Source organism: Mus pahari, chromosome 7 (genome assembly GCF_900095145.1).
Source record: "Mus pahari chromosome 7, PAHARI_EIJ_v1.1, whole genome shotgun sequence".
Classification (NCBI taxonomy): Eukaryota; Metazoa; Chordata; class Mammalia; order Rodentia; family Muridae; genus Mus; species Mus pahari.
In genome coordinates, this window is record NC_034596.1 from 38,688,560 (window position 1) to 38,714,457 (window position 25,898).

A 25,898-nucleotide genomic window follows, 5' to 3' on the forward strand; every position below is an offset into this window, starting at 1 on the left:
TTTGTGTATGATCTTTTAACTCATTGGAGAAAAAAGCAAAGCTTTCTGGCATTGAGAACATTCTAGGCCACATCTGTCAGTTTGGTAGGGTAGGATAACAACCATCAAAGTGTGTGCCCTTGGGATTCATGCTCTTCACCACAAAATCACTACCAATGACGCCACCCACATTGGTACTGTAAGGTCCTGGGACATTCTTTCAAATATAGAGTATTTTGTTAGTAGTCGTCCTTTTTTTTTTTTTTTTTTTTTTAAATCTCCCAAAATTTTCATGACTATAACATTAAAATAAATGCTGATGTAGGAACTACCTACCGATCCCTATTCTCTATTGGGTCAAAGAAATCCTTGCAAAACAATAGTTGTTGGTTGCATAGTTAAAAATTGATCAGAATTTAAACTAAAGTAAAACACTCGAGAAAGGTTAAGACTTACCTGCCAGTGTTCTTGATGCAGAGAAATTAAAGAGATTATTATCTGTTAAGGACAGATGCTTCTTGCTTTTTATAGAATGTCCCTTGTACCTGCTTTACTGGGGAAAGGGCATAGTGACCCTCACTGTCTGCCAGAAGCAGAAGCAATGTCTTTATTCTGGGAATTTATAGGCAGGTCTCTGATTTGGAGAGAATAGGAAGGAAGCAAAGGGAGACATTGGTTTCTGGGCTCCCCAGCACTGGGCTCCACCACCCTCCATGCTTCCCTTTGGTGGTTCAGCTGGTTGGTCTGGTCTGTGTTTTATCTTCCTTCCCACATAGAGGATTTTCCTGGAAACCAACCAGAACTGAATTCTTATCATCAGCCTTACAGTTGGGAACAGCAAGGCTAGCATCCAGTCTTTCTGGTATTGTGATTATATTAAAGCCTTAGTCTCCAAAGCCGTGTTTGCCCACAGAGCCAGACTAGAGAATCTCAAACTGTGGGTTCAAGGACTAGAGAGATGAGGGAAACTTGGGTAAATCTGGGAATCACAAAGCTTAGGGCGGGGCCTTCTTTAGTGAGAGCAGGGCTTATCGGTTCCCTCCTCCACATCATTTGCCTCATTTTCTATAGTGCATATACTAGAGGAAGATGGATAGAATGCAAAGACCTACGGATACGCACCAAACTGGATTTTGCCATCTTTTTTTTCCTATTTAACATTAGACTAGGGGAATGCCATGTGTATGTTCATACACTGAAGATTGCTGCTCACATGGAAAATAAAATGTGGATCACATGGAGAACTGCAGACAAATGTACCAATTTCCTGTCTTCTTTCACAGTATTTCAGCTCCAGCATGCTATTTGCTTGTCTACAAAAATAATAATTGATAGTTAAATGCCAATAAGTTAAATACCAATGTGCCAGCCAGCCGCTGGTAGCACATACCTTTATTCCTACCACTCCAGAGGCAGAGACAAGCAAATCCCTAAGTCCGAGGCCAGTCTTATCTATACAGCGAGTTTCACAGAAAACCAGGTTTACATAAACACAGATACCCTGCCGAGAGAGAGAGAGAGAGAGAGAGAGAGAGAGAGAGAGAGAGAGAGAGAGAGAGAAACACAAAGCATTGTTCCAATTGCATATATTAAAATACTCAACAAGAGTACTGGAGAGATGTTTCAGTGGTTAAGGCACTTAACTTTCAGAGACCTGGGTAGTTCACAACTGTTTATAACTCCAATTCCAAGACATACAGTGCCCTGTTCTGGTTTCTTGGAGTACTGCAGCCATGTAGCATACAAGTAGACATGCGAGCAAAACACCCATATACATAAATAAAATCTTTAAAGGGAAAAACAAAAGAAGACTCGTCCTTGAAATTTTTAAAAGAACTTAAAACTTTTTCACTGTCCGAACTACCCCAGAACTATCCGAGGAGGACTGAGTTGTGAGCACCTGTGTCCCAAGGCAGGAGTATGTGCATTCGATCATTTGTACTTGTTATATTCAGAGTTCCCAACTGCGAACTTTGTGTTTGGATTTTGAGACAGGATCTTGCTAGGCAGCCCAAGGTGGTGTAACCTTGGAAGCTTGTCTAAGCACTCCAAGTACTGGGGTCACAGTCCTGTTCCAAGACAACTAACCAAAGTCGAAATTTTGAAATTTTTGTTTTGAACGGGCAATTATTAAGATAGAAAATGAAATGGGTACCGTGACGGTTCTTAATGTTTTGCACCTTCTGGGATGCTTTCATGATGCACCAGAAGAAGACGCTTCCCATAAATGAGATCTGCTCCAATCTTCATGTTTATACATATTTCTCATGTTCTGCTCATGCTCAGAGTTTAAGCCGCTCCCTCAGGGTTGATCAGTTAGGTGATTAGGCAAGAAGAGAAGTAGTCTATTGCCCTAACGTCATTTTCTTCCTAGCCCTTGTTTCGTTGCCTGTGGCTTGTCTATATATAAGATGCATCTGCTCACATCTTCATGGGTCACGTTTGCTTATTATCTGGACAGGTCGAATGGGAGCAGGAGAGAAAAAGAATGCCTGCAGTGTTCAGTACCGGCGACCGTTTGGCTGTGCAGTTCTTAGCATTGCAGACCTTCTCACGGGAGAGACGAAGGATGACCTGGTCCTGAAAGTGTACATGTAAGAAACATGCCTGATGTGGGGTTGGCATGGCCAGAGGGTGCCTGAGAATCCTGCCTGGGTGGATGGACTTTAGATGCATAATTGAGCAGCAGGAGAAAAGGTGGGCTTGAGTCATTCGTCAAAACCCTTATAAATTCTCAGTCAGAGAACTAGGAATCAGGGTCTTAGTGAATGCTCTTTGTTGATTTAGGAAGATCGTCTTCATAGATATCTCCTCTAGTTCATAAACAAGATAGCAGCATGTCCTTACTTTTACACAATTAGTTTGCTGTTAGAAGGCAAGACTCTATTATTTTTAAAACTAAGAGAGTGAAGCACAGGTAATTACTGAGTTAATTGACTGGAACTGCTTTAATGACATATATACATAACTTGGCTTATACAGCAGAGTTTATTATTTCCAAGTTAGTTCTGGAGGACTGATGTCTAAGGTCACGGTATGGTGAGTTTACTTCCTTCAGGAGCAAAGACTATGGGGAGATCTGTTCTATGCCTGTCTCCAGGCATCCATACCCATTGATACATGCATTACTTGGACCCTTGCCTTCATCTTCATGTGACCCTTTCCCTTGGTACCTGTTGGTTTCTGTGTCTGTTTTCTCTCTTTGTTAAGATACAATTTTATATATATATTGGATTGAAGCTTATGCCAAAGACCTCATTATAACTTGATTACCTCTATGAAGATCCTCTTTTGAAGTAAGGTCACATTCCAAGATCCCTGGGGGTTAAGATTTTAATGCTGTATTGGGGTTGGACACAGTTAAACTGAGAATACTCTTAAGAAGATCATGTGGTCTAGTCCAAGTTTTAAGTTAAATGATTTCTAAGATGATGATGTGGGTCTACATCAACCAACCCTGACTCCTCCCACGGGCTTGGTAGAGACGATCTGATAGACAGTGCCATGGTCTACTAGAACATCCACTTTGGGTTCCTGGACTACATTGTGGGCCAGTGCCATGAGCACTGAGTTGCTACTTATAGCATATCGCAGTAAGTGTTTCTTGTTTTTATGGGGTTTGTTTTGGGTTTTTTGTTTGTTTGTTTTAAGATGGGGATAGTACAACTGGCCCTTTGCCAATGTTTGGTCATAACATTGCTTTGTGACCACAGCTGCAGGGGGTCATGGATTGTTCTACTTTCCACCCAAACAAATTAGGTTGTCTGTAGCCTCTGGTTGCGAACCAGAGATGGTTTTATCCTTTCTAAGAAGGTTAAACCTATGACCTTCCTTTTAAGCTGAAAACATCTTAAAACTAGTAGGCAATAGAACTTGATCGTCTTTTTTTCTCATGGTAGCCCTCATTATTAATGGTTTTGATGAAATCCACTGTAATATTTTTCCTAAATACTACTCATAGTCCTAAAATATGACTTAGTTAAGATCATGGTGACCATTAGCCCTCTGTTCTTGGATTGTATACTGTGTGCAAAGGATTCACAACATCACATGTTCCGTGTCACTTCATCCTTACAGCAGACCCATGAAGCAGGTGGTTTTTAGGTCAGTTCACACAGGAGACTGAGAGTTAAGTAACTTACCTGTGTCACCCAGGTACTAAGGAAGGAGACCAAAGTATGTCTGAGTCTGGAACCTGAGCTCTCAGCTCATCTACTTCTATTTTTAGGGATGTTATTTTGCACCACAGTCTAGTAATGTGAGCGTGATAGAACACGGCATTACTAAAGAAAGCCAAAATTCTTCACAATCATAGTCTTATCATTTCTTAGCATCATCTTTCCAGGTATGGCAATAGCTTTGTATTATCTCACCACTGGAGAGACTGAGGGCCTGACAGTGACAGGAGCCACCCCTGATTATGCAACCAGCTTTGAAAAAATACATTTTAAACAAAAATTGTGTGGCTCTTTGTAGGTCTTTTATTGCCTGCTGTATCTTAGAAAGGAAAATTTTTTTATTGGTTATTCTTTCTACTGTTGACTCAGCAAATTGTGAAACAGTTCCAAGAGAAAATTACTAATCAGTGAAAGCCACCTCTCACAGTAGTAAGCAGTAAGGCATTTGAATTGATCGTTGGAATTCATTTAGAAGAAATCCCACTTCTTCTAGAGACCGAATCCTTACCTCCATTTAGGACTCAAAAGAAGAGAGGGGGAGGGGGGAGGGAGAGAGGGAGGGGAGAAAAGAAAAGAAAAGAAAAGAAAAGAAAAGAAAAGAAAAGAAAAGAAAAGAAAAGAAAAGAAAAGAAAAGAAGTAACAAATGCTGATATTTCAGTTACCTGTTTCAGGAGCATTGATTTTACTTGGAGGTTGTTTTAGGTAAAAACATGAATTCTAGAGTCTACCAGCAACCAAACCAGTTATCTTCCTTTCTTCTTCACTGGGCAGAGAGAAGGACATTGGAATGTACTAAATGGAATTTGACTTCTCATAGCTAGCCGGGCAGAATGATTTTCTATGTAGATTTTACAGTCTTCTGAGAGCCAAGGCTCAGTTTGGTTAGCCGTCCTGACAATAACCCCTGTCAAATTTATCCTAGAAGACCCATGTGATATGTACATACGTAAGCTAATACTGGTGAAACGTATGCCTCAGACTTCCTCATTAAAAGGAGGATTGGTGCTGTGGGACATTGGGGTTGGGTTGATAATTCATGGAGTCTCCATATCCAAGACCCTCAGGAAGGGGCATTTTTGTACCTCATAAAAGACAACAGCAGATTTACAAACACACCTAGATAGGGAAGTTCTCTGCTGTCTCATTAGAGTGGTTGTCACAGTAAAGCAGACCAGTAGGCGCAAATCTCTATGAGCTATTAGGAGTTGCTCCTAATGTTACTAGTTACTAGGAACGTTAATAGTTACTAGTCAGTGATACACCCACCTACCATCCATCGATCGACTCATTCTTCCATCCATCTATGCAACTGATATTGATTTATCAATATCAACTTTATTGATTCAGGAAGATCGTCTTCATAGATATCTCCTCTAGTTCATAAACAAGATAGCAGCATGTCCTTACTTTTACACAATTAGTTTGCTGTTAGAGGCAAGACTCTATTATTTTTAAAAACTAAGAGAATGAAGCACTATGTTCAACGTGTTCAGTGGTAGTTAGATGACAAACATCCTTTATTAAGTCCTTAAGAACCCTGATAGTCCACCATGCAAAGATACCACGAGCTAGTAAGTAACAAAAACTAAAAGCAAAGACTGGAGTTATATAGCATGGTGATAAAACATTTGCCTAGGATGTATAAGGCCCTAGGTTCAATCCCCAGCACTCCCAATGAAATCAATCAAACAAACAAAAGGCAGAGTTAGAGGCAGGTCAGAGGAGAAAACGGATAGAATAATACCATTTCTCTGAGACTTGGAAAATTGCCTACTGATAAATGTTGGCAGGCTTTCACTAGTATAAGCTGTGTTAGCATCAATTTAAGTGTGCTTAATTGGTTACAATTTACTTTAGCCAGATCTACTCATAGAACAGAGGGCAAAAATTTTCTTTTAAGAACCTTTATTTATTGAGCATTTACTATATGCCAGATTTTACATAAGCCCATGTTTATTCTATATTTAATATTTTAATTATGCATGTTTAACAGATGAGGAAAGCAAGGTACAGAGAAAATGATCAACTTGCCCCCCAGACATAACTCATTTAAAAGTGAAAGTTTGAATCTTAGGTATCTCATTCTTAGTCTTCGGCACCTTCCACTTGGTGGATTAAGGTAGAGTTGAACATTCCTGCCCACACCAAGTAAGCCTCATGGCCAGGCACTGGGGACTCCAAGGAGAACAATATGTTCTGTCTATATCCGAGAGAGATGTGCTATCACACCTGGGGCTTGAACTGTGTGTTAGAGCCTAACTGAATGGTTGTGTTTTCATAGGTGCAATACAGAGAGTGAGTGGTACCAGATCCACGAGAACATTATCAAGAAGCTGAACGCGCGCTACAACTTGACTGGCTCCAACGCAGGTGGGTGTGTTTGGCTGCGTAGCTCTCCCTACACTTTTCACATTCCCACCCTCCATTCATCCCTGTTAGATAGCAATGGTCACCCCATTGGGTTTTTTGTTCTTGTTTGCCATGTAAAAACAGTAAGTATTTTTCTGCACTTCCCTAAATGGTGGTAGGCTTGCAAATATAATACTCTCTATAAAAAAAAAAAAATTCTTCCCACTCTCATTTGAAACAGCATAGGATCTGGGTTTGTTCTGTGCTACCATATTTTGAGGCCTTCGGGTTTTTACTGTAAGCCAAGAACTAAATTATAAACCCTGTCTGGTTTTCCAATGGTTAGTGGAAACCTGACATTAAAGTGCAGTAAAAACATTCATCATCCTATGGCTGTGGACAATAAGGTAATTATATACTGGGTAACAAACATACATTTCACATAAGGAAGTGGACTGCAGAAGAGAGTGATGCTGACTGTAGTGATATATTCATAGGGAAGATGTATGTGTGCTTGTTCACAGACTGCATTTATCATATGCCACAATAAATTATATGAATAGCAACGTGTCATAGAATATATAACTTATAGTCAGTCCCTTTGAAGCCACTGTCCACCATACATTACATTTTCTTCACAAGTTTCCTGGGTCCATTTTTAAAATCATCGATCCTTATTTAACTCCTTGAAGAGGTTAGGGTTTTTGTTTATTTGCTCTTTCTAATAATACTGTTGTCTTACGGATATATTGGGTCTCTGAGAAACAACTCAACCTCTTCTACACTTTGCGTCTTCCAGCTTTCCTCTGCAGATTTGTTCGCTAACGTCTCTTTCTGATTACTCTTAATTTAATTGTTGTTGTCCTTGTGACTACATCTGTTAATTCCATAAGGAGGGTCTGCACACTGGGGCAGTGCTCCACATATTTTATGTCCTTTATCAACACTACTGACTAACCCGATCACAGTCTTCCTGGATCCTTAAGTGAAACTCTACCAGAAAATGAGACACGGGCCACCTTAGTGTTGGGTCTTTCCTTTTCTATTGATAACCATTGTGCTGTAATCAAACAGACAAATAAACAACACGACAATAAGAAAAGCCCAAACCACAGGTGCTACTACCTGTGTGAAGCATGAAAGCCTCCACTGTAACATGGTACCTCATATAAAGGCCTTACCCCTGTGGTCAGGGGCATCTCATTTTGTTGTGCATTGGGATATTTGAATTCCTTGGCTACTCAGCACATGCTGGTTGTACCTGTTTTCTGCTGTAAAGCTCTGCTGACTTTCCTGTCCTTAGGACACCCACCCTCCCATGCAGCTCCTTCAAGTCTGAGTCCCACTCAGTTCTTGCACAGCCAACGTCTGTTTGACGTGGACTCCTCTGATCACTGCCTGATACCTTCTAGCTCTTTCAAACTGAGACATACCAGCTCCAGGCCTCAGCACTACACAGTACTTTCCCAGAGTAAAGGCTCAGAACAGCCCTTTTAAAACAAAGACCTTTACACTTTCCAGCAAAGTGCTTCCCTTCCGGCTTGGTGAGTCTTCATTCTTCTTACTTTGTTCTATGTTGCCTCTTTGAGGAGAAGAAATGACAAGGCCAGCTAGGCTTTCGGTCCAGTCAACTTCATGACTGAATAGGAGGCACTCTACTGACTTACATGAGGCCACAAGAGAGTAACCAGGAGTCCTGATAAGAAACCAATATTGATGATGTCACAGAAGCCAGAGATCTCAAACCAGACCAATGACTCATTGCATTGGCAAGTAAAGATGTATGGACAGAATGGTATACAGTATGACACACTGTGACACACCGTAGCAAGGGCAAAGAGCGGATATGAGGGGCTGGAGAGAGAAACTGGACTGGTATATGTGATTAAAAGAAAAACGAAAAGAGAGTACCGGAAAGTGTTGAGTCAGGAAGAGAAATGGAGTCCGTTCTATAAAAGGGCTGCTTTCCCCTGTTATCACCCAATTCTATTCCTTGGCCATTGGTACTGGGTGGGAAAGGAGAGGAAGGGAAAAATACATTTAAACTTGCTCTTGAGACAATTCTCCCAGCCAATTGTAGGCCTTTCTGCCCCCAGGATGTGCTTCTCAGTCTTGGTGATGTCATCTTGTCTGTGTGATGGGTAAATGGGTTCATCTAGGTCACTGGCATTTCCCTCTAACCTAAGACTTTGTTGAAGGGAAGATTAGCCACCTTATCTGTTACATTCAGAAACTGGGGAGAAAATAGCGAGTGATCCATTTCAACGTTAAATGGTTAAAAAAAACCTGAATTAATATAAACTCTATAATTAGATTAAGTAATTTGAAATTTTAATAGCTATGTTAGATGAGAATTTTTAAATGTATTAATATAATGACCAAATATTTTAAAATATTTGAAATTCTAAAAATATTCATTAAAAATAAGCCAGATTTTATCTTGATGAGCAAAAACGATTATTATAAATGTCACTTCTAGGAGATGGCAGTTGAGGTCCAGGAATGTGGAATCAGACTGAGCCCGTGTTATGTACTTAGGCAGATTTGTAGGTAAGACTTAAGTCTATGAAGGTCACTGGCAGGGTTGGTGAGATAGCTCAGCAAGTAAAGGACTTGCTGCCAAACCTGATGATCTGAGTTCAATTCTCAAAGCTCACGTGGTGGAGGGAAAGAAGCAACTTTCTGGTTGTCCCGTGACCTTCACATTCGGGCACATCCCTGCACCTGCGAGTGTGTGCATGCATACACTAAACACACAAATGTAAAAACTCACTGAGTGTATTTCAGCATATACTAACAGAAAATTTACAGTGTTTTCCTATCATTTGTGTATTCGTGTGTAGTTTGCATGCATGGCTTTATAAAAAAGAAATCATATTTGTTAATCAGATAAATTTCTTGAATCTTTGTTTTTTTGCCTTTGTGAGATGAGCATGCACAATTCTACCCTTCCGACTACATTGTAACCCTGTGAGATTTCACAGGAATTGTTACATAGGGAGCCTACCCTTTCTATCAGGGAGAGAGGCATGGCTCTATGCCAGCTGCAACAGTATTCCTTAGGTGTTACATAGGGAGCCTACCCTTTCTATCAGGGAGAGCAGTGTGGCTCTATGCCAGCTGTAACAGTATTCCTTAGGTGCTGTTGCAGAGACTTCTGTAGTGTTAGACTTCGGTTTTCTGTTGACAGTCGTATCTCTGCACAGCAGTGTAGTCAGTTGATTCACCATCCTGCAAGTGATATAGTACCCAAGGACTTTTATCGGTGCCCCTGGCTGTTGAGTGCTGAGTTTATAAATTGCTTTTTCAGAACACTAAGATTAAAGTAGTACTTTATGGCACCACCTAATGGCTAAAAAGATAGTGCATTACTTTTTTATTTTTTGAACTTCCTAACTATTAAACCATCCTATCTGTTTAATCCTTTTGAACTTTTGAACTTTATTTCATAGTCAGTTAATTCTTTTCAATTACAAAGTAGTGAGTCATGCAATGACTAACTCATTTCCCATAGGATGATATTTCATTTCATTCACTTTACCTGTATTTCCCAAACGCAAGTATGTGGGCCTGTGCACACAGTCACGTGATTCAATAGTACTGGGTAGCTGAGATTCTTAATATTGGCCTCTTTGCTCCTGACTTGTGTGCATATGTGTACATATGTATGTCAGTGTATACATACAGACATATAGATATATACAGTGAATCATATATGTATATTTGTATTACTTTTTTGTAACTACTTGAGCAGCTTACTCTATTTTTATACCCCCAGCTATGATATCCAATGTATAATATCAAAATCAGGAACTCAACATTGGTATAATAATATTTCTGATATATAGAACCTATTAAATGTTTGACAGTGTTCTCAATATCCTCTGTAATACAAGAAAACCCAGGCTTTGTCACATGTGGTGACGATATCCTTTAGGTTCCCTTTTCTTTTCAGTTTTCCTTTATATAGTTCCAAGTGTAAGACTAAAGAGGCTGGAGAGATGGTTCACTGGTTAAGAGCACTCACTGCTGTCCCAGGTTCACTTCCTGGAACACTCATGGTAGCTCACCACTGCTGTACATCCACTTCTAAAGGATCTAGTGCCCTCTTCTGGCCTCAGTGGGCACCAGGCATACATGTGGTGCATATACATACATGTAGGCAGGCAAAAGATCACTTATGCACATTAACATTTTTTAAATATAACATTAAATTGTACTCTAAGTTATTTTAAAGAATATGTGTAGAATTGATTAAAAAAAAACTCTGAGTTCAAATTATAATCTAATGGAAGTAGTGATTAGAGTTTAGCATTATTATGTACAGTAGTTATTGTTTCTCTTAACTTTCACATGGTCACTAGGATCTGCTATTTGTAAGGTACACAAAATGTTGAAGAGCTAACCAGTCATGTATACTACTATAGTATCGGAAATTTAGCTGTTCTTCACCCATCCTAACTTCTTGACTGATCCTTCGATAACTAGAGAAAGATTAGGAAAAGAAAGTATTTCAGACTTACTCCATGTGTTCAGATGGGAAACCTGCATGAGAAGTGCTGAATAAGTAGGCAAGTAGAGCCTACAAGTGTTTTACAGCAGGTTAATGAGGAATGAACACTCAGAGAAAAATATGGCAAAGTTCCCAATCTCATGGCAGTAAGGTGTGTGTGTGTGTGTGTGTGTGTGTGTGTGTGTTTTACAAAATTTCCTTTACAAAATTTCCTTTATCAAGTTCTGTTTGGAAGAACTTCCCTTTCAAAGGCATGTATGTTCTCCTCGTTCATGAAGGAACATAATTTTTGACCCGTTTCATGGAAGAAACCCTGGGAAGATTAGAATGACCTTCTTGTACCTTATGTCTTTCAAAACAGTCCACTGAAGTTCTTTCTTTTGGGGTAGCATATTCTGAGGCCATTACTATGTAACACACACACACACACACACACACACACACACACACGTACACATCAAACAGCTCTCAGCCAGTAGATTCTTACATGGTGTTATGAAAAAATAAAAATAGGTAATGATATGTATAAGAATGAACACATACCTAAAACCACTAAGCTAAAAGACATAAACCAAAACTTTGACATAAACCTGTATATGTGTGTGTGTGTGTGTGTGTGTGTGTGTGTGTGTATGTGTATTTGTGTGTGATGAAAATGTTGCTATCCTGAATTAGAATCAAGAATGGAATTTTAAAAAGGAAAATAACAATTAGTCAAAAAGAAAATGTTAAGGTATTCTGGTGATGTCATCCTCCAGTTAGCATGGATTTATCTCTAGCTCTTGTCTTTCGCCAGTAAATTTACTTTGGTTAAGACTGTGAAAGCAAATAATTCCGGATGCCTCTATTGTTTCTTCATTTGACATGCATTGATTTATGTGTTGGACCTGTCCTGTTTTCTCTCTAATTTTTAGCCATTGGCTAATCACTTCCTTGGAATACAAACATGAAAGCATTTCCCCAATTGAAAACTATTGAAAATTTGCACCAGCAGTTCCAATCAGCAGAGGCCGCCTGTGCTTCTCAGCCTTGCATGTTAGGAGAGTATAGCAGGTAGGGCTAGCCCCTTTCCAGATCCCAGGAAACATGATAATTAACTTTCATGGTCAACTTTACTGGATTTAGAACCAAGCAAAAGGCAAGCTGCTTAGGCAAGCTGAGGGGGGAATTTTCTTAATCTGATTATTTGACTCAGGGAGACCTGCCCTAAGTGGTGCCTCCCCTTCAGCAGCACAGATAAAAGAAGGTAGAAGAGAGCATTGCTTTTGCCTACTTATGTTCACTCTTACAGGGACATTCGTCTACCATGCTGTTGCTCTGACATATCAGAACTGCTATGTTCTATAGTTCTGCCCATATTTGAGTAGTGTCAGTATTAATGACATAAATTTGTGGCTGTCCAAAATGACAGTATTAAAGGATACCCAACATCTTATCACCTGGGTTGTTGGCAGTATTTCAGTAGATTGGTCTCCTGTTACTTCAGAACAAACACTTAATAAGATCTAATCTAGATTTTATGGCTTGGTAGCTTTCTATACCCCTGAAAATTCTCTCTTGCTCTGAGCAAGTTCCAAGGGATCCATCCTCTTCTTCCGGTCTCCGGGAGAACTGTGCCCAGTATAGTGGCAACAGGATGTTGAGACTGTAGGGTATTGCGAGGAAGGTGCTCTCCTTGGCTGGCATTAGTATTTCTATGAAAGGGGCCTCCAAAGGGTTCTCTTACTCTCCACCACGTGCCAACGGAGTTGGCCTGGAATTACGATCTTCATTTGAACTCAATCACAATAGTATAAAACTTACACACACTTCAAAACTACTCCTAGTAGAACAGGGGTCTCATAGAGACAGAGATCGGGAGCCCCAGGATCCTTTCCTTTGGGGGCTTTGCACATGGTAGTACTGTCGACTTCACAGGAAATTGCTTCTCCATTTTTCAGCTATCTTCTCTTTTAAAGATAGGATGTTACCTTCTTGTAGTAGCTTCTATAGCCATATTCTTTTAAATCACAGTCTTTGTGGTTTATCTAGTTTACTTTCTAACAGTTACAGTTAAAAGGAAGGAAATTCCAGTGAAACACATAAGAAAAGCTAGGCAGGAAATTGTATAGATGAGCATATTTTTCCTAGAGTGGCATCTTCAGTAGTTTGAATTACCTAATACATATATATTCTACTAAAGTTTTAATGTTACATTTTAGGATGTCCTATGCTCAATGACTAGTGACCATTTGATATGTATCCAGTTTATGAATGATAAAATAAAAATTAGAAGATCTATATTAGCAATGATAAGATATGTAGCTGAAGCTTGTCTCATGGTCTCCTAGTGCCAGATCAAACAGCAGGAAGTTGGCAGTGTTTGTCAAACCCTTAAGGGAGTTCTAGAGTTTACCCTGGCTTTGGGGGCAAGGCTCTTAAGGTGCTTCCCAAATCTTATTAAACAGGACTCTTAAGTGCCTTTTCGTTTTTTGTTTTTTTTTTTTTTTCTTTCACAATGCAAGACCCTTCTCTGTGCTTCAGAATATGACCCTAGCATAATGCCTTAGAAGTGCAAGAGTTTGGGGAGAGTATGAGTTCTTTGAATTTTTTGCACAAGTTACCAGAATTTAAAGGAAGTTGGGTGTTCAATTTGACAGAAAAGTAAATATAACCTAGAGAAAATCAGTAGTGCTTAAGAGATGCAAAACCTGAGGTTTGGGCATTGTTATGCTAATTAATAAAAAGAGAAGGGAAAATGCCAGGGATTCCTTTATGTGTTTCCTCCCCTGCTCTGTGCTCAGGGCAGCCTGCTGAGATGGGGTCTCATCTTCTAAAACATTTTGTGATATTAAGTTTAATCCCTCCTACATTATTAAAATTACACATGATGATTATCCTGCCAGTCCTTTTCTATGCCACTACCAGACCTTGGTTCTACTAGGAATATTTTAAAATAGGTATGAATTTTTTAATATCATAGCTGAGTTCAGATGGAGAGTCTAATTCCAGCCTCACTATTGGACTTATTTATTTTGAAACAAAAAAGCAAATGAAACAGTTTGGAGCCTTTTCTTAGCTTATTGATATCTTTAAATGTGGACTTTTATGAAAAAGAGGAGCCATTAGAGTTTAGTGATCATAATTTATGAAACTTCTCTTTAAGAAAATAAAAGAAGTGAGGATTATTATAGATAGACCAACTATATTCTTCCTTCCCTATCCCAGTAATTCAGTTTGCGGATTCATTTGTAACTATTTCTGGGTTGTAATATGCCCTTTAACTCGTGTGTGAAAATCTTGTTGCATGATTAGCACATCTATTCTTAGCTCAGGTATTTGTAGCATCTTTATTTATAGAACGTACATTTTAACATCGTATAATCTTGCAAACTTTTGTAGAAACTCAGAATAGAAAATAAAAGCCAGTAGTACAGCTGGGCATGGTAGCACACTCCTTCAATCCCAGCAGTCAGGAGGCAGAGGCAGATGCATCTCTATGAATTTGGGACCAGCCTGGTCTGCATAGAAAGTTCCAGGCTAGCCAGAACTACATGATGAGACTTTGTTTGAAAAGAAAGGGATTGGGGGTGGGGAGTGGGGGGAGTACAATATTAGGCTTTAAGTGGCTTATATGTCTTACAACAACATTTTCATTAATATTGTGGTTTTGTTTACACTTTAATTGGCTTTATTAATGAAATTTGGGTGAAGAGGTAGTTTGTTTTTTTTTTTTAAACAAAGCATGGTTAAGGTTAATGTCCCTTAAAAACTACATCATTAGAATATTTTTGGATTGGTTATTTGATTTGTTGATTTACAATTCCAATTCAGTCTCCCACTGAAGACATTCTATTACATTTTCTTGATGGACTACTGTGTTACTAGGAAAAAATAAATTTCAAGAATTTTTAAATAATTGATTTTTTTTTTTCTTTTTTAAATCTTGGTATAGTCAACTGTGTAACCCATTCTTCTGCTACAAACTTGAACAAGTGGTCAAGGACAGCAGTGTGGACATTGACCACATTTACCTGGTGTAATTTACAAGGCCAGTTTTAATCTGGTATGGGGTTAGGGCAGAAGGTGTAAATGTGGTAAGGAATGGAGAAACAAAGTTTGAAGAAAGAGAAATAATGCTACTATATGTAAATATGAAGCTCAAATCTAAGCAAATAAAATTTGAATAATTGATCTGAGAGAGTGGGGGCCCTGAGGAGGAGAAGAGAATACTTAAGTGGAACTAACCCAAAAATATGTGATGAGGCTTAAGACCAAATAAATATCACGGAGAAATGATTCCTCCTCTACTGGGCCTTGGAAAGTTGTTCTCTGGCTTTAAGGGGTAATGCGTAGACTGGTTCTTCTTTGGTTGACCTTTTTGCCCTTAGTCTGGACTATGTAATAGTTGAGAAAAATAAATACTTATAAAATTTAAATTTGGTGTGTAAAGATAAAACCAATCCTAGCTAAGTAGCCTAAAAAATATAAATATGTAGCCAGTGTACATTCAAATGAGTGGGATTCCTGTGCTGGAAAAACACTCACTCAAGATGAGTTATGATAACACTAAAGAGTCGGCTGCCACTCAGAGGAAGCAGGTACAGCCAACGAAGATGGCGTCCTCAGAGTCTAGACAAGAATCTGACGAGAAAAGGCTAAGCTAGAATTCAGGGCAGTCATAATGTAAAATAGCAAGATTTTAAAACTAACGCATTAAAAAGTACTGATTGAGTTTGTATTCTGCTGACATTACACACTGGCACAACTCATTTTAAAAAACAAACAAGAATTGTATTATGTTGGTGCTTAGGTTCTATGATGGTCCTGGATAGAATGAAAAATTCTTCTTTAATGGTTAGCAAGGAGGTGAGCACAGTTGAAAAAAAATGAATCAATTTGTTGAAAATAAAGCTCAATTCAGTCAGAATTCTGCACAAAGGGAAAATGAAATGGAAAAATCTGGATAAATACTTAAAAGATATAAAGAAGTGAATGGAAAGGCCAGTGTGGGTCTAATAGGGCTTACGGAGGTAAAAGAAAATGTGGCAGTATTTGAATGTTAAGGACTGAGGAAATGGAAGCACTTGGATGAAAGAAGAGAAATTATAAAGTGAGAAGATACAGTTCAAGTTGCATCTCAATAAGTTACAAAACTACAGAACACTAAAGCCCAAGCTAAAACCCAGAAGGAAAATGTTGCTTACCTCTCTGCCCTCCAGTGTAGCGCCAGCAATTGTGAAGGTCTGAACATCATAGGATGTCACAGAATTGCCCTAGGGAAAAGGCCAACTTTGCATTCTACAATTTGCCACATTATACCTTCCAAGTGAGAGTGATTCCAATTTCAAGTCAATAATTCTAATTTCAAATAGAGTCATAGAAAACCTAACATCCACATTCATGGAAAGAAATGGGAGTGACCATAAGGAAAAGGAAGACTGAGTCCAGGAGCAAAGACATGTGAGGAGAGTGTGCAAGGAGCATGGGAACATGGCCGCACATACTCCTAAGCATCAGCAAATAGCATGAGTCAAAGATGCCCTCTTTAGAGATAGGACGTCTTGTCCCCCTCTACCATTGCAGGAAGAGATAGGCACAATTTGTTAAACACAGACTTTAAGTCAATCGTTTGTATTAATTTTGTTTAAAAGTAGAAATGGAATATATTATTTCCAGAATAATAGGACAATAGGTAAAGTATGAAAACCCAACTCAGAATCTATGAAGTCATGGTTTTGCAGTTTTACGTTGTTACAGTCACAGCTGTGTGCTATTTGGTTCATTAGAAATGGAGAAGGAAAAGAAAAAAAAAAAAGAAAGAAAGAAAGAAAAATCTAAGTCATTGAAAACCAGTAAGGCAGGAGGATGCCCGGATGGACTTGCAGGCTGAGCCTCTGGGGATCTGAAGTTTCTCTCTGGTTCCCTGTTCTGGTTTATATCTGGATAATCCCATCCAAAGCCCTGTGTGATTAGGGACTTTTCCACCTTCGTATCTCTGTTTGTCCCACTTACGTCTTGTTCCCACCTTCCAGGTTAGAGATGTGATGTTGTTAGACAGCTTTGCCTCGGAACTCTACACAGGACTGACCGACCATGTACTCAGTAAACCCTGAGCTCTGTATACTGATAAAAAGCCGGGCCTAGTAAATGTTTTCCTCCTGCCTTATTTATTGTATTACTTCCTAAAGTTTTATCCTATTTTATTTGATTTCTGTTTGTTATATTCTTCTTCCCGCCTCCTTAGCCTCCCCACCCCAAGACAGGGTTTTGTGTACCCCAGACTAGCTTTGGACTTGCTTCTATAACCGAGAACAGCTTGGGGTCCTCATCCTCCTGCCTCCACCTACTGAGTGCTAGGATTGTGGGTATGAACCACCGAGCGTGGGTAAAAGAAGTATTTCCTCAGTGTATGGCAGTTGGGAAATGTTTGCAACGTAAAATGGAACCTAGTTTGTTGGCTGGGAGGAATAAGGTAGAAATGAGCGACAGTTCGGTGTCCAATAGCAGCTGTACAACAGTTGCAGCCGCCTCTGCTAGCATTTTCGAGCAATTCCTATCAGGCTTTACCTAAAGAGTTTTGTAAAATTGATGCCATTATGTTTATATTTTGGAGATGGGAACCAAAGCATGGAGAATGCACTTTTTTAAACAGCACACTTAACAACATATATTGAGCAAATGTTTGTTGTGATTTTCCGTTTTGCATTGCTGTGTATTCACAGCTATATGTTATTTGGTTCATTAGTGACAAAATGGCTGATGTAACCTAAAATCAAATCTGGCTGCTACTGACAAATCATGCTGTGCTTGCCACTTTTGATATAAAAACGCAGAATTTCATAAGCCTAAGAAGAGCCGTCTTCTAAAATGAGTTATCTCTAGTCCCCATAAAATGAGAGTCGCCATACAGTCAGCAGAGCCTCAGCCTTTCTTTATGCTGCTGCTGTTCTCTGAGCATGGTAATGAATAATACAGTTTCAGGGTTGATTGGGGTTTGCTTTGTTTGTCTGTTTGGTTGGTTTGTTGTTGTTGTTTTATTGTTGTTGTTGTTGTTGTCATTGTTTGGCAGACTCCAGATTAACTAATGACTATGCTTTTGCTTAAAATTACACAGCGGGTCTTTCTAATTGGAGCTCAAATGTTGAGGCTGCCGTGCAAGCTCAGATGGATGATGGTGTTTCTTCTAGTAAGGGCAACGTGCCTCCCAGAGCCAGCTCTCTTTGAACATAGTTTTGGGTTCTGTTCCTGAGGCTGTTACAAAATGCCCGGCAGAATCAACTAAAAAGAAGGTCCATCTTGGTTTGTAATCTCAGAGGGGACATGATCCATCCTAGCATGATACCAGGAACAGGAAGCCACTGAGTACAGTTGGTCCTCAGTCAGGAAGAGAGATGAATGCAGATGCTAAGCAAGATGTCTCCCTTTCCTCTATTCAGTCCAAGACATCAGCTCACTGGTGTGTAGGAAATACAATCCACATTCAGGGTGGATCTTCCCTTCTTTGGGTAAACCTCTCTGGAACCACCCTCAAAGCAAGTGTGTGTCTCTCAAGCGAGTCTCAATCTAGTCAGGTTGACAATGAAGAATAACTTACATCAAGGGCTAGAAAGAAAAAAAAAAAGAGAGATTGTAAAACATTATATATTTTCTAAAATTAAAAGAGTTACTTAGGTTTTTTTGGCAAATTTTATCGGTTATCATAGATCTCTATAAAATTTGTCTCTCAACTTAAACATATTCTCAGCAATAACCTTCTGTATATTCCACTCATATACTTTGCCCCAACTATCTTATTGTCTGTTCACTTCTAGGTGTCTTGGCCTAGCAATTCCTTAGGATCAGAAATTCTGTGGTCTATGTCCTTGTATTCTCTCTTCTGCTTTCTCACACCATAAGCTACCTATCCCCATACTGATCATATCAAGTAATAGTAGGAACCCAGAAAAGTATACAGACCAAACTTTGGAACTGGTCACCTCTAAGCATCAGTAGGACGCCTAGACAGTCAAGTGGCAAGGCTGGGAAGAGAAAGACAGTTCCTCTTTGTGAGCTTTCCCACCCGCATGAATGAGTAGCCCTGAAAGATTAAACCAAGCTCTGAATACTCAGAGTGATTAAGAAATTCTCTTCCCCCCCTTGTTCATTTAAATATAATTAACAAATAAAAAATTTATGGGATTATGTTGTACAATGTGATCCCGTGATTTATATTTACATTATGAAATGAGTAAATGAAGGTACTTAATGTATATGTCATCTCACATGCTTTTATTTATTTATTTATTTATTTATTTATTTATTTATTTATTTATTTTTGGTGTGGTGAGAACCTTGAAAATCTAAGGGAAATTTTCTATCCTTTCCAGAAATCTTCACATGTCCCCCATCCCCCTACCAGATCCACTTACCCTCAGTCAGTCTTCATTCTTCTCTTGTGGGTAACTTTTTTTTTTTACATCAGTATGTAAATATTTGTCAAAACTCTCCTTTGTAGTGATGAGCAATTTTTTTTTATCCATTCTGTTGATAGTGTTCTGATGACTAATTTATTCAGTCTGTGGTTATAAGGTCACAATAACTAAGGACCACTACAAAAATAATATCAACAATCTCTATGATGGCAAAATAAATAGAAATGTCATGATGTTTCTGTGGAGCTGCTCCCTGTGGCCCAGCTGCTGGCACCATGTGTTGTCTTTTTATTTTGGTTTGTTTGTTGAAATTACACTCTTGAGTCATAGCTGAGAACAACCTCAAGTTTCTTCCTCATCCTCTTGCCTCCACTTCTTCAGTGCTGGGATCGAGGGTATGGATCACCAAGGCTGGATAAAAGGAGTACTTACTTAATATATGGTTGCTGGGAAACTTAGGGAACTTGGAATAGAACCTAGTCTGTTTTCATAGCTTAGTTGTTCTGTAGTTAAGAGTTGTAGTTTGTGGGGAAGCCTAACTGTTTGGAGCAGAGCATGTGTCTTGTAGCCAGTCCTTCCATTCAGTTGACTTTTCCACTTCTTGATTGTGAATTCTTCATTCTGGAGGACATGGGTCAACTGCAAATGGCAATTACTGCCCCCACTAGCACCAATTTTGGTCACTAGGATAGTGACATTAACCAGAGTTAGGACTTTTTTCTCTATTTTTCTAATTTCTAGAATGCATCCAGCACTTCGGTAATTTTCCTATTCCCACCCTGTTTTCTCTATGTTTCCCCATCACTTTGGAGTTCCCTTCTGACATCCACTAGCTGGCTGCCCCCCTGCCTTCTTGACACCCTTCGGTCTTTTGCCCTCCCTTCTCCATGTCACTTGCTCTCTAGACATCAGTGCATCTCCTGCACATTATTGCTCTCCCTCCATCCTTTTCTCTCCTGACAGGGTACTTTCTCTTTTTCATATCTTCTTTAATTTCTCCAGGATGCATTATCTCTAAGTGCTTTTTGTTGTTGTTGTTGTTGTTATCTAATTCTCTAGAAAAAATTCACTTTGTTTTTATTCTTTTATTTTTAAATTTAAAAAAAAAAAAAAAAAAAAGGAGGTATTGAGGGAGGAAGAAAGTGTGGAAGGGGAAGAGACTGAAGGCTAAATAAATGCAGCACCCATTGGGGAAACAGGAATCCTGGTCGGTTTTTCCCATTCTCCCTCCTATCCTGAAAAATACTGTCTATGTTTTTTAATTCTTGTTCAGATTTCCCTCTTCTTTCTTTGTATTTGCTATATGGTGCTGCAAGTGTTCCAGATCAGGCCCTTCCACAGACGTCCTGGGAAAATGATTGTCATTTGAAAAATATAACAGAACCTCAAGATCTGTGTCAACTCCATCTCCCTCTCTTAAAAATTCTGGGACTTTTGAACAGTGCCCTCCCCAGCAGGAAGCGTTGTTTTATGAAACTGTGTGTGGCACATGTGGGTCTTCTACACACTCCAGCTCCTGGTGATGCTGACGGTGATGATGTAGGCACTGAAGGCTAAAGGACAGTAGTGGGAAATGAACAGCCTGTGATGACACGATGGGGCAGTGGGGGCCTGGAGTCAGGAAGAAGAGCTGGTAGGTCAGACAGATTAGAAGCCGTGCCGCCTGGTGTTTGTTCCTGGCCGCAGGGCTTTGAAAGGAATCTGATTGTCCCATGAAGTGTCCTGAAGCTGCTCTGAGGGTTGCCATCCCTCCACTAGTCCAGATGGCTGGCTTCTTCCCAACTTCAGGCCTCATGACTCTGGAAGGACTGTTCCTCCTCTTCTTCTGCTATGTGTGAGCTGCGTTGGGTGGGGTAAAGAAGGGAGAGTTCCAGAGAAATGGAGACCAGGTACAAAGTCTTGAAACCTGCTAGAGTTCACTCTCACAGCCCTTCTCTGAGGCACACACCCTATGAGACAAGCCCGGGGCGGGGCTGCCTTTCTCGGTCTCTTCTTCCTTAAGGCCCCTGTTTTAAAACAAGCAAGTCAGCAAGACACCTCTCACTATTCTGTATTTTCTCATACTGCTTATGGAGAATAAAAGGAAAACCCTCATGTGCCTGTGTTGCACATAAGGTTTGCAGGGTTTTTTTTCCAGTGTGATTGAGGTCATTTGTATATCGTTTTTTAGAGAGCATTGTTGTACTGTAAATCAATGACTGAGTTATTCAGGAAATGGTAGTGGCAAATAATGTTTTAGATTAAAGGTCATTTGTGGATGGCTGAATTATCTTCTTTATGCCATTATCCCACCTCACTTCAGATTTGAGTGCAGGGTTTTTTTGTTTTTTTTTTAAAGAGTCACTTTTTTAAAAGAAGAAAAAAGTCACTCTGAGAGGTTTCATTTTCTCCTGCTGATGGGGGAGAGGCTCTTTGTCTTTCTTGTTTTAAAAATGTAGAAAGGAGGAGGGAATTGAAGGAGATGCTGTGTCTTTGAAGAGATAGACTAGCATTTCCCCATTAGTCTCCCTTTTGTTGCTCCTGTCTTAGAATTGAGAAAATTACATATGAAATAGACGCCTTCTTCTGCATGTCCTGCTGTGATAATGTCGCTGTAATTGGGATAAAGAAGAAAAACAGATAATTTTAAACTGACTGGATTCCTTCTTGTTTGTCAAAGTGTCCTGTGTCTTAATAAATTCTCAGAAAATCATGCCACTTTGAGTCTCTGTATTATATCAAATTAAGAATGTAGCCTAGATATTATTCCAATCACTTTGTTGCTGTAATTTCAAGAAAAAAATTGTTATTATTATTATTTTTTTTAAATACCCTTGAATGTCTATATCTTAAGGTTTGTTTCCGGGCTTGTACTATTTGATAGATCATATCAAGGCCTTGTAGGGTTGAGAAAGAGTAAGGCTCTAATTTGATTTCATTGCCCATTATCTTTCTGGAGAGTAAGTACTGCCAGTGGGGTACATTCTGACAGCCAGGGCTGGAGGACAGGGCACCATGGTGAGAAACCTGCCTCCTGGTCTTAACCTCCTGCCAGAGACTCTCCAGTTCCTAGGAACTGGGAAACTCCAGTGTCAATGTTGGAAGAGGGTTGCCTACAGATCCTCCCAAGTCTCTATCGATTCTTTGTGGCTAGTAAAACCTCATACATTGAGCTTGCGGGGCCGCATTTGCTTCTTCTACCATGGGTCACTTATGGTTAACTGGCGTGCCTCTCCTCTGTTTCAGGATTAGCAGTTTCCCTCCAGCTGCTACACGGAGACATTGAACAGATCAGACGAGAATACTCCTCCGTGTTCTCTCACGGAGTGTCCATAACGCGGAAGCTGGGTTTCTCTGACATTATCATGCCTGGTAGGTGACTCGGTGTGCCCCACAGTGGTGAAGGATGCACATGGTCTCTGCTTTGTCATTTGAGGAAATTGTCACATTGTCAGCTTTGAAGTGCTCCTGAGGGCCTGTGGGAAAACTAAGTGAGGTAAGTGGTAAGGAGCAAATGAAAAAGTGTTTTTTGAAGCGAAGTAACTCTGGTGGCCATGGTGGCATTTCTCTTACGACTAATGACAGTGAAAGCTGAGATCAAATCCAAAAATATATGATCTCTTTGTGGAGAAGTTTAGGTCATGTTAGGTGATATCCTCCTAGGTCTATCTATTCTTCGTTTAGTTTTTGTTTCTAAACATGGAGAAAAATATAAGCACAAAACAAGTTGAGTTGTATAGAGAGGATCAAAATATGATAAAATTTATGTTTAAAACATCATGTTCAATGAAGACCAACTTGCTTGAGAGTTTTAAAAGGTGTTAAAAGGGATCTACACATCTGAATAGTAAAGGAGGTAGTGATGAGGGTATAAGAGATGAGGGGATGAGCAGAAGATGTAACAATAAAGCTGTAATATTTGATTTCTTCACCAAACAGATATTTTCAGTACCTCTTTAAAGATAAAATCTTTTCTTTCAATAGGGCTTTTTAATTTTTTTAAAATTTTTATTACACAGTAGGGTCTTCAGAGATGATGATTCCAGCCATCCCCCAAGTTATTGCTCTACTTAATGTTAATAATAAGCACCTGCTGCAACTCCAAGGGACAACGCCAAGGCCAGCTCTGAGACCTAGCAGACCTGCTTAGAAAAGAGCCAAAACGTTCTATATCACCCAGTGTCCCATTTACTGATCTCTTGATTGAAATTCCTGCAAGGAAGGCTGGGATTGCAGCTTGGAAGGTTTTGTGGAATGACCTGGCCCAGTCATCTTTCGCATCTTGCAGGACTGTTGTGGAAAATGACCGTTTATAGATCTGTTTACATGGTGACATGCTATCCAGTGGCTCCTGCAACCGTTCATTATTTCCCCTAGTTGCTATAAATAACTGGTATTTCCTCCTTAACAAAAAAGAAAAGCATTCATCCCACTGGGAAGCAAATTGATGGGCAAATCTAATATAAAAAACATATTTAGAGCAGAATGTGGCCAGCTGCTGGGAGAATTCCTCATCTTGGTCCCTGGGCTGTATCATTGAGGAATGGAAAAATATGAAATGGGACTTCTCTGGCTGAAGAACTGTCTGGGTGGCTCTGTGCTCATGTAGCTTTTGTCTGGCTTTAATGATGGGAGGAGCTGAGAATGAGGCTTGCTTCTGCCTCTTGCTGGCAGAGCTCTGTAATGTATGGTTCATACTCTCCAAGCAAACATTCTTTCCAGACAGACACATCTCTGCTTGCCATGAGGCTGCAAGAAAACTTTTGAAAACCCATTTCATCATTTCCTCTTTTTTTTTTTTTTTTTTTTCCTTTTCTTCCTTGACCTCTTACTATTCCAACCAAGATGGAGATAAGAGCCGATGGACGTAGGTTCCTAACCATCAGAGAACAGATGTCAGACTCACTGGAATTTTTACAGTGACAAACACTGCTGTACTGACCTTTGTTGCTTTCAAACTAACCAGTGGCTTAGTGGCTTAGTGAAAACTTGAGTTGAATGTTCCAGTGAGGAAATATTTATGAATAACATTTCTGGTCACAGTGCCTGTGGACAGTCTGCAGGCATGGCCCCTCCTATCTCATTTGCTAGACTGTCCTTCAGAGTTTATTTGCATCGAGTATTCTGATGGGGCCAGAACAGGTGAGGCCCACCTTACACCAAGAGGATCAGGTTCATTAACACAGACACACAGAATGAGACAGAAATGGACACAGAACTTTTTTCAGGTCCGTAGGATATTATCGGTGCCTTGTTTTGAAACTGGAAGACCTGGAGGCAGAAGTCCTTTCCTAGTCATTGCTGTTGAACAGGGCATCACTTGTTGCCTGGTATTAAGGTGGAAGAGGCAGAGACTGCCTTTGTGCTTTTAAGCCTGTGAATCAGACATTGAGCGCCTATTGCTTTAACTATTCATTTATTGTTGTTGTTGTTAACTATTTTTAATATACTCATTTCTGGCTACAAAAAAAGTCTTTTTCTAAGATGCCTACAAACCAAATACTATCTCTAAGGGAAATTTCATGCTACAGTCTCTGATGAAGGACAGCTAAATTTTTTTTTTATTTTAGTGTTTTCTTATTCACTTTACATCCTGTTCACTGCCCCCTTTCCTGGTTACCCACTCTCTCTTCCCCTTCTCCTCTGAGTGAAAGGAAGCCACCCCCCCCCCCCGCCCCGGTATCCTACCACTCTGGCACTTCAAATCTCTGTGATGTGAGGCTCATTCTCTCCCGCTGGGGCTAGACAAGGCAGGCCAGCTAGAAGAACATATCCCACATATAGGCAACAGCTTTTGGGACAGCCCCTGCTCTAGTTGTTCGGGACCCACATGAAGACCAAGCTGACATCTGCTATGTATGTACAGGGAGGCCTAGGTCCACCAATCCAATACCCTTCCATGTGAAAATTATTAGGGAAATCAGAGATACAGGATGCATACCTAAATATAATCAAAACAATATGCAGCAAGACAATAGCCAACATCAAACTAAATGAAGCAATTCCACTCAAATCAGGGACAAGACAAGGCTGTTGACTTTTTCTCTATCTATTCAATATAGCACTTAAAGTTCTAGCCAGAGCAATAAGACAACTAAAGGAGATGAGGGGCTACAAGCTGGAAAGGAAGGAGTTAAAGCATCACTATTTGCAGAAGGTATGGTAGTATACATAAGCGACTCCAGAAATTTTGCCAGAGAACTCCTACAGCTGGTAAGTACCTTCAGCAAAGTGGCTGAATACAAAATTAAGTCAAAGAAATTAGTAGCCCTCCTTTATACAAATGATAAGTGGGCCAAGAAAGAAATTATGGAAGCAACACCCTTTACGATAGCCACAAATAATATAAAATACCTTGGTGTAACTCCAGCCAAGCAAGTGAAAGATCTCTATGACAGCAAAATATTTAAATCACTGATCTCCACAAAAATGTAGGGTGAGCCCAAATGTAATTTCAAATAATGAGTAGCCACTGCTTAAAAAGAAATAAGAAGTGGTAAAATTTA

At 39.7% G+C, this 25,898-nt stretch overlaps 1 protein-coding gene across 4 annotated transcripts in view; it reads left to right on the forward strand.

The window, feature by feature from the left end:
* The window catches only part of Dock4 (dedicator of cytokinesis 4), a 406,489-nt gene that overhangs the window by 227,191 nt on the left and 153,400 nt on the right, over positions 1 to 25,898 (forward strand). For all 4 annotated transcript variants that reach the window (XM_021201378.2, XM_029540998.1, XM_029540997.1 and 1 more), the window contains exons 11-13: positions 2,441 to 2,573; positions 6,440 to 6,528; positions 22,639 to 22,764. In XM_021201378.2, coding sequence (XP_021057037.1) covers positions 2,441 to 2,573; positions 6,440 to 6,528; positions 22,639 to 22,764 — 348 coding nt within the window. The remainder of the gene's footprint in view (positions 1 to 2,440; positions 2,574 to 6,439; positions 6,529 to 22,638; positions 22,765 to 25,898) is intronic.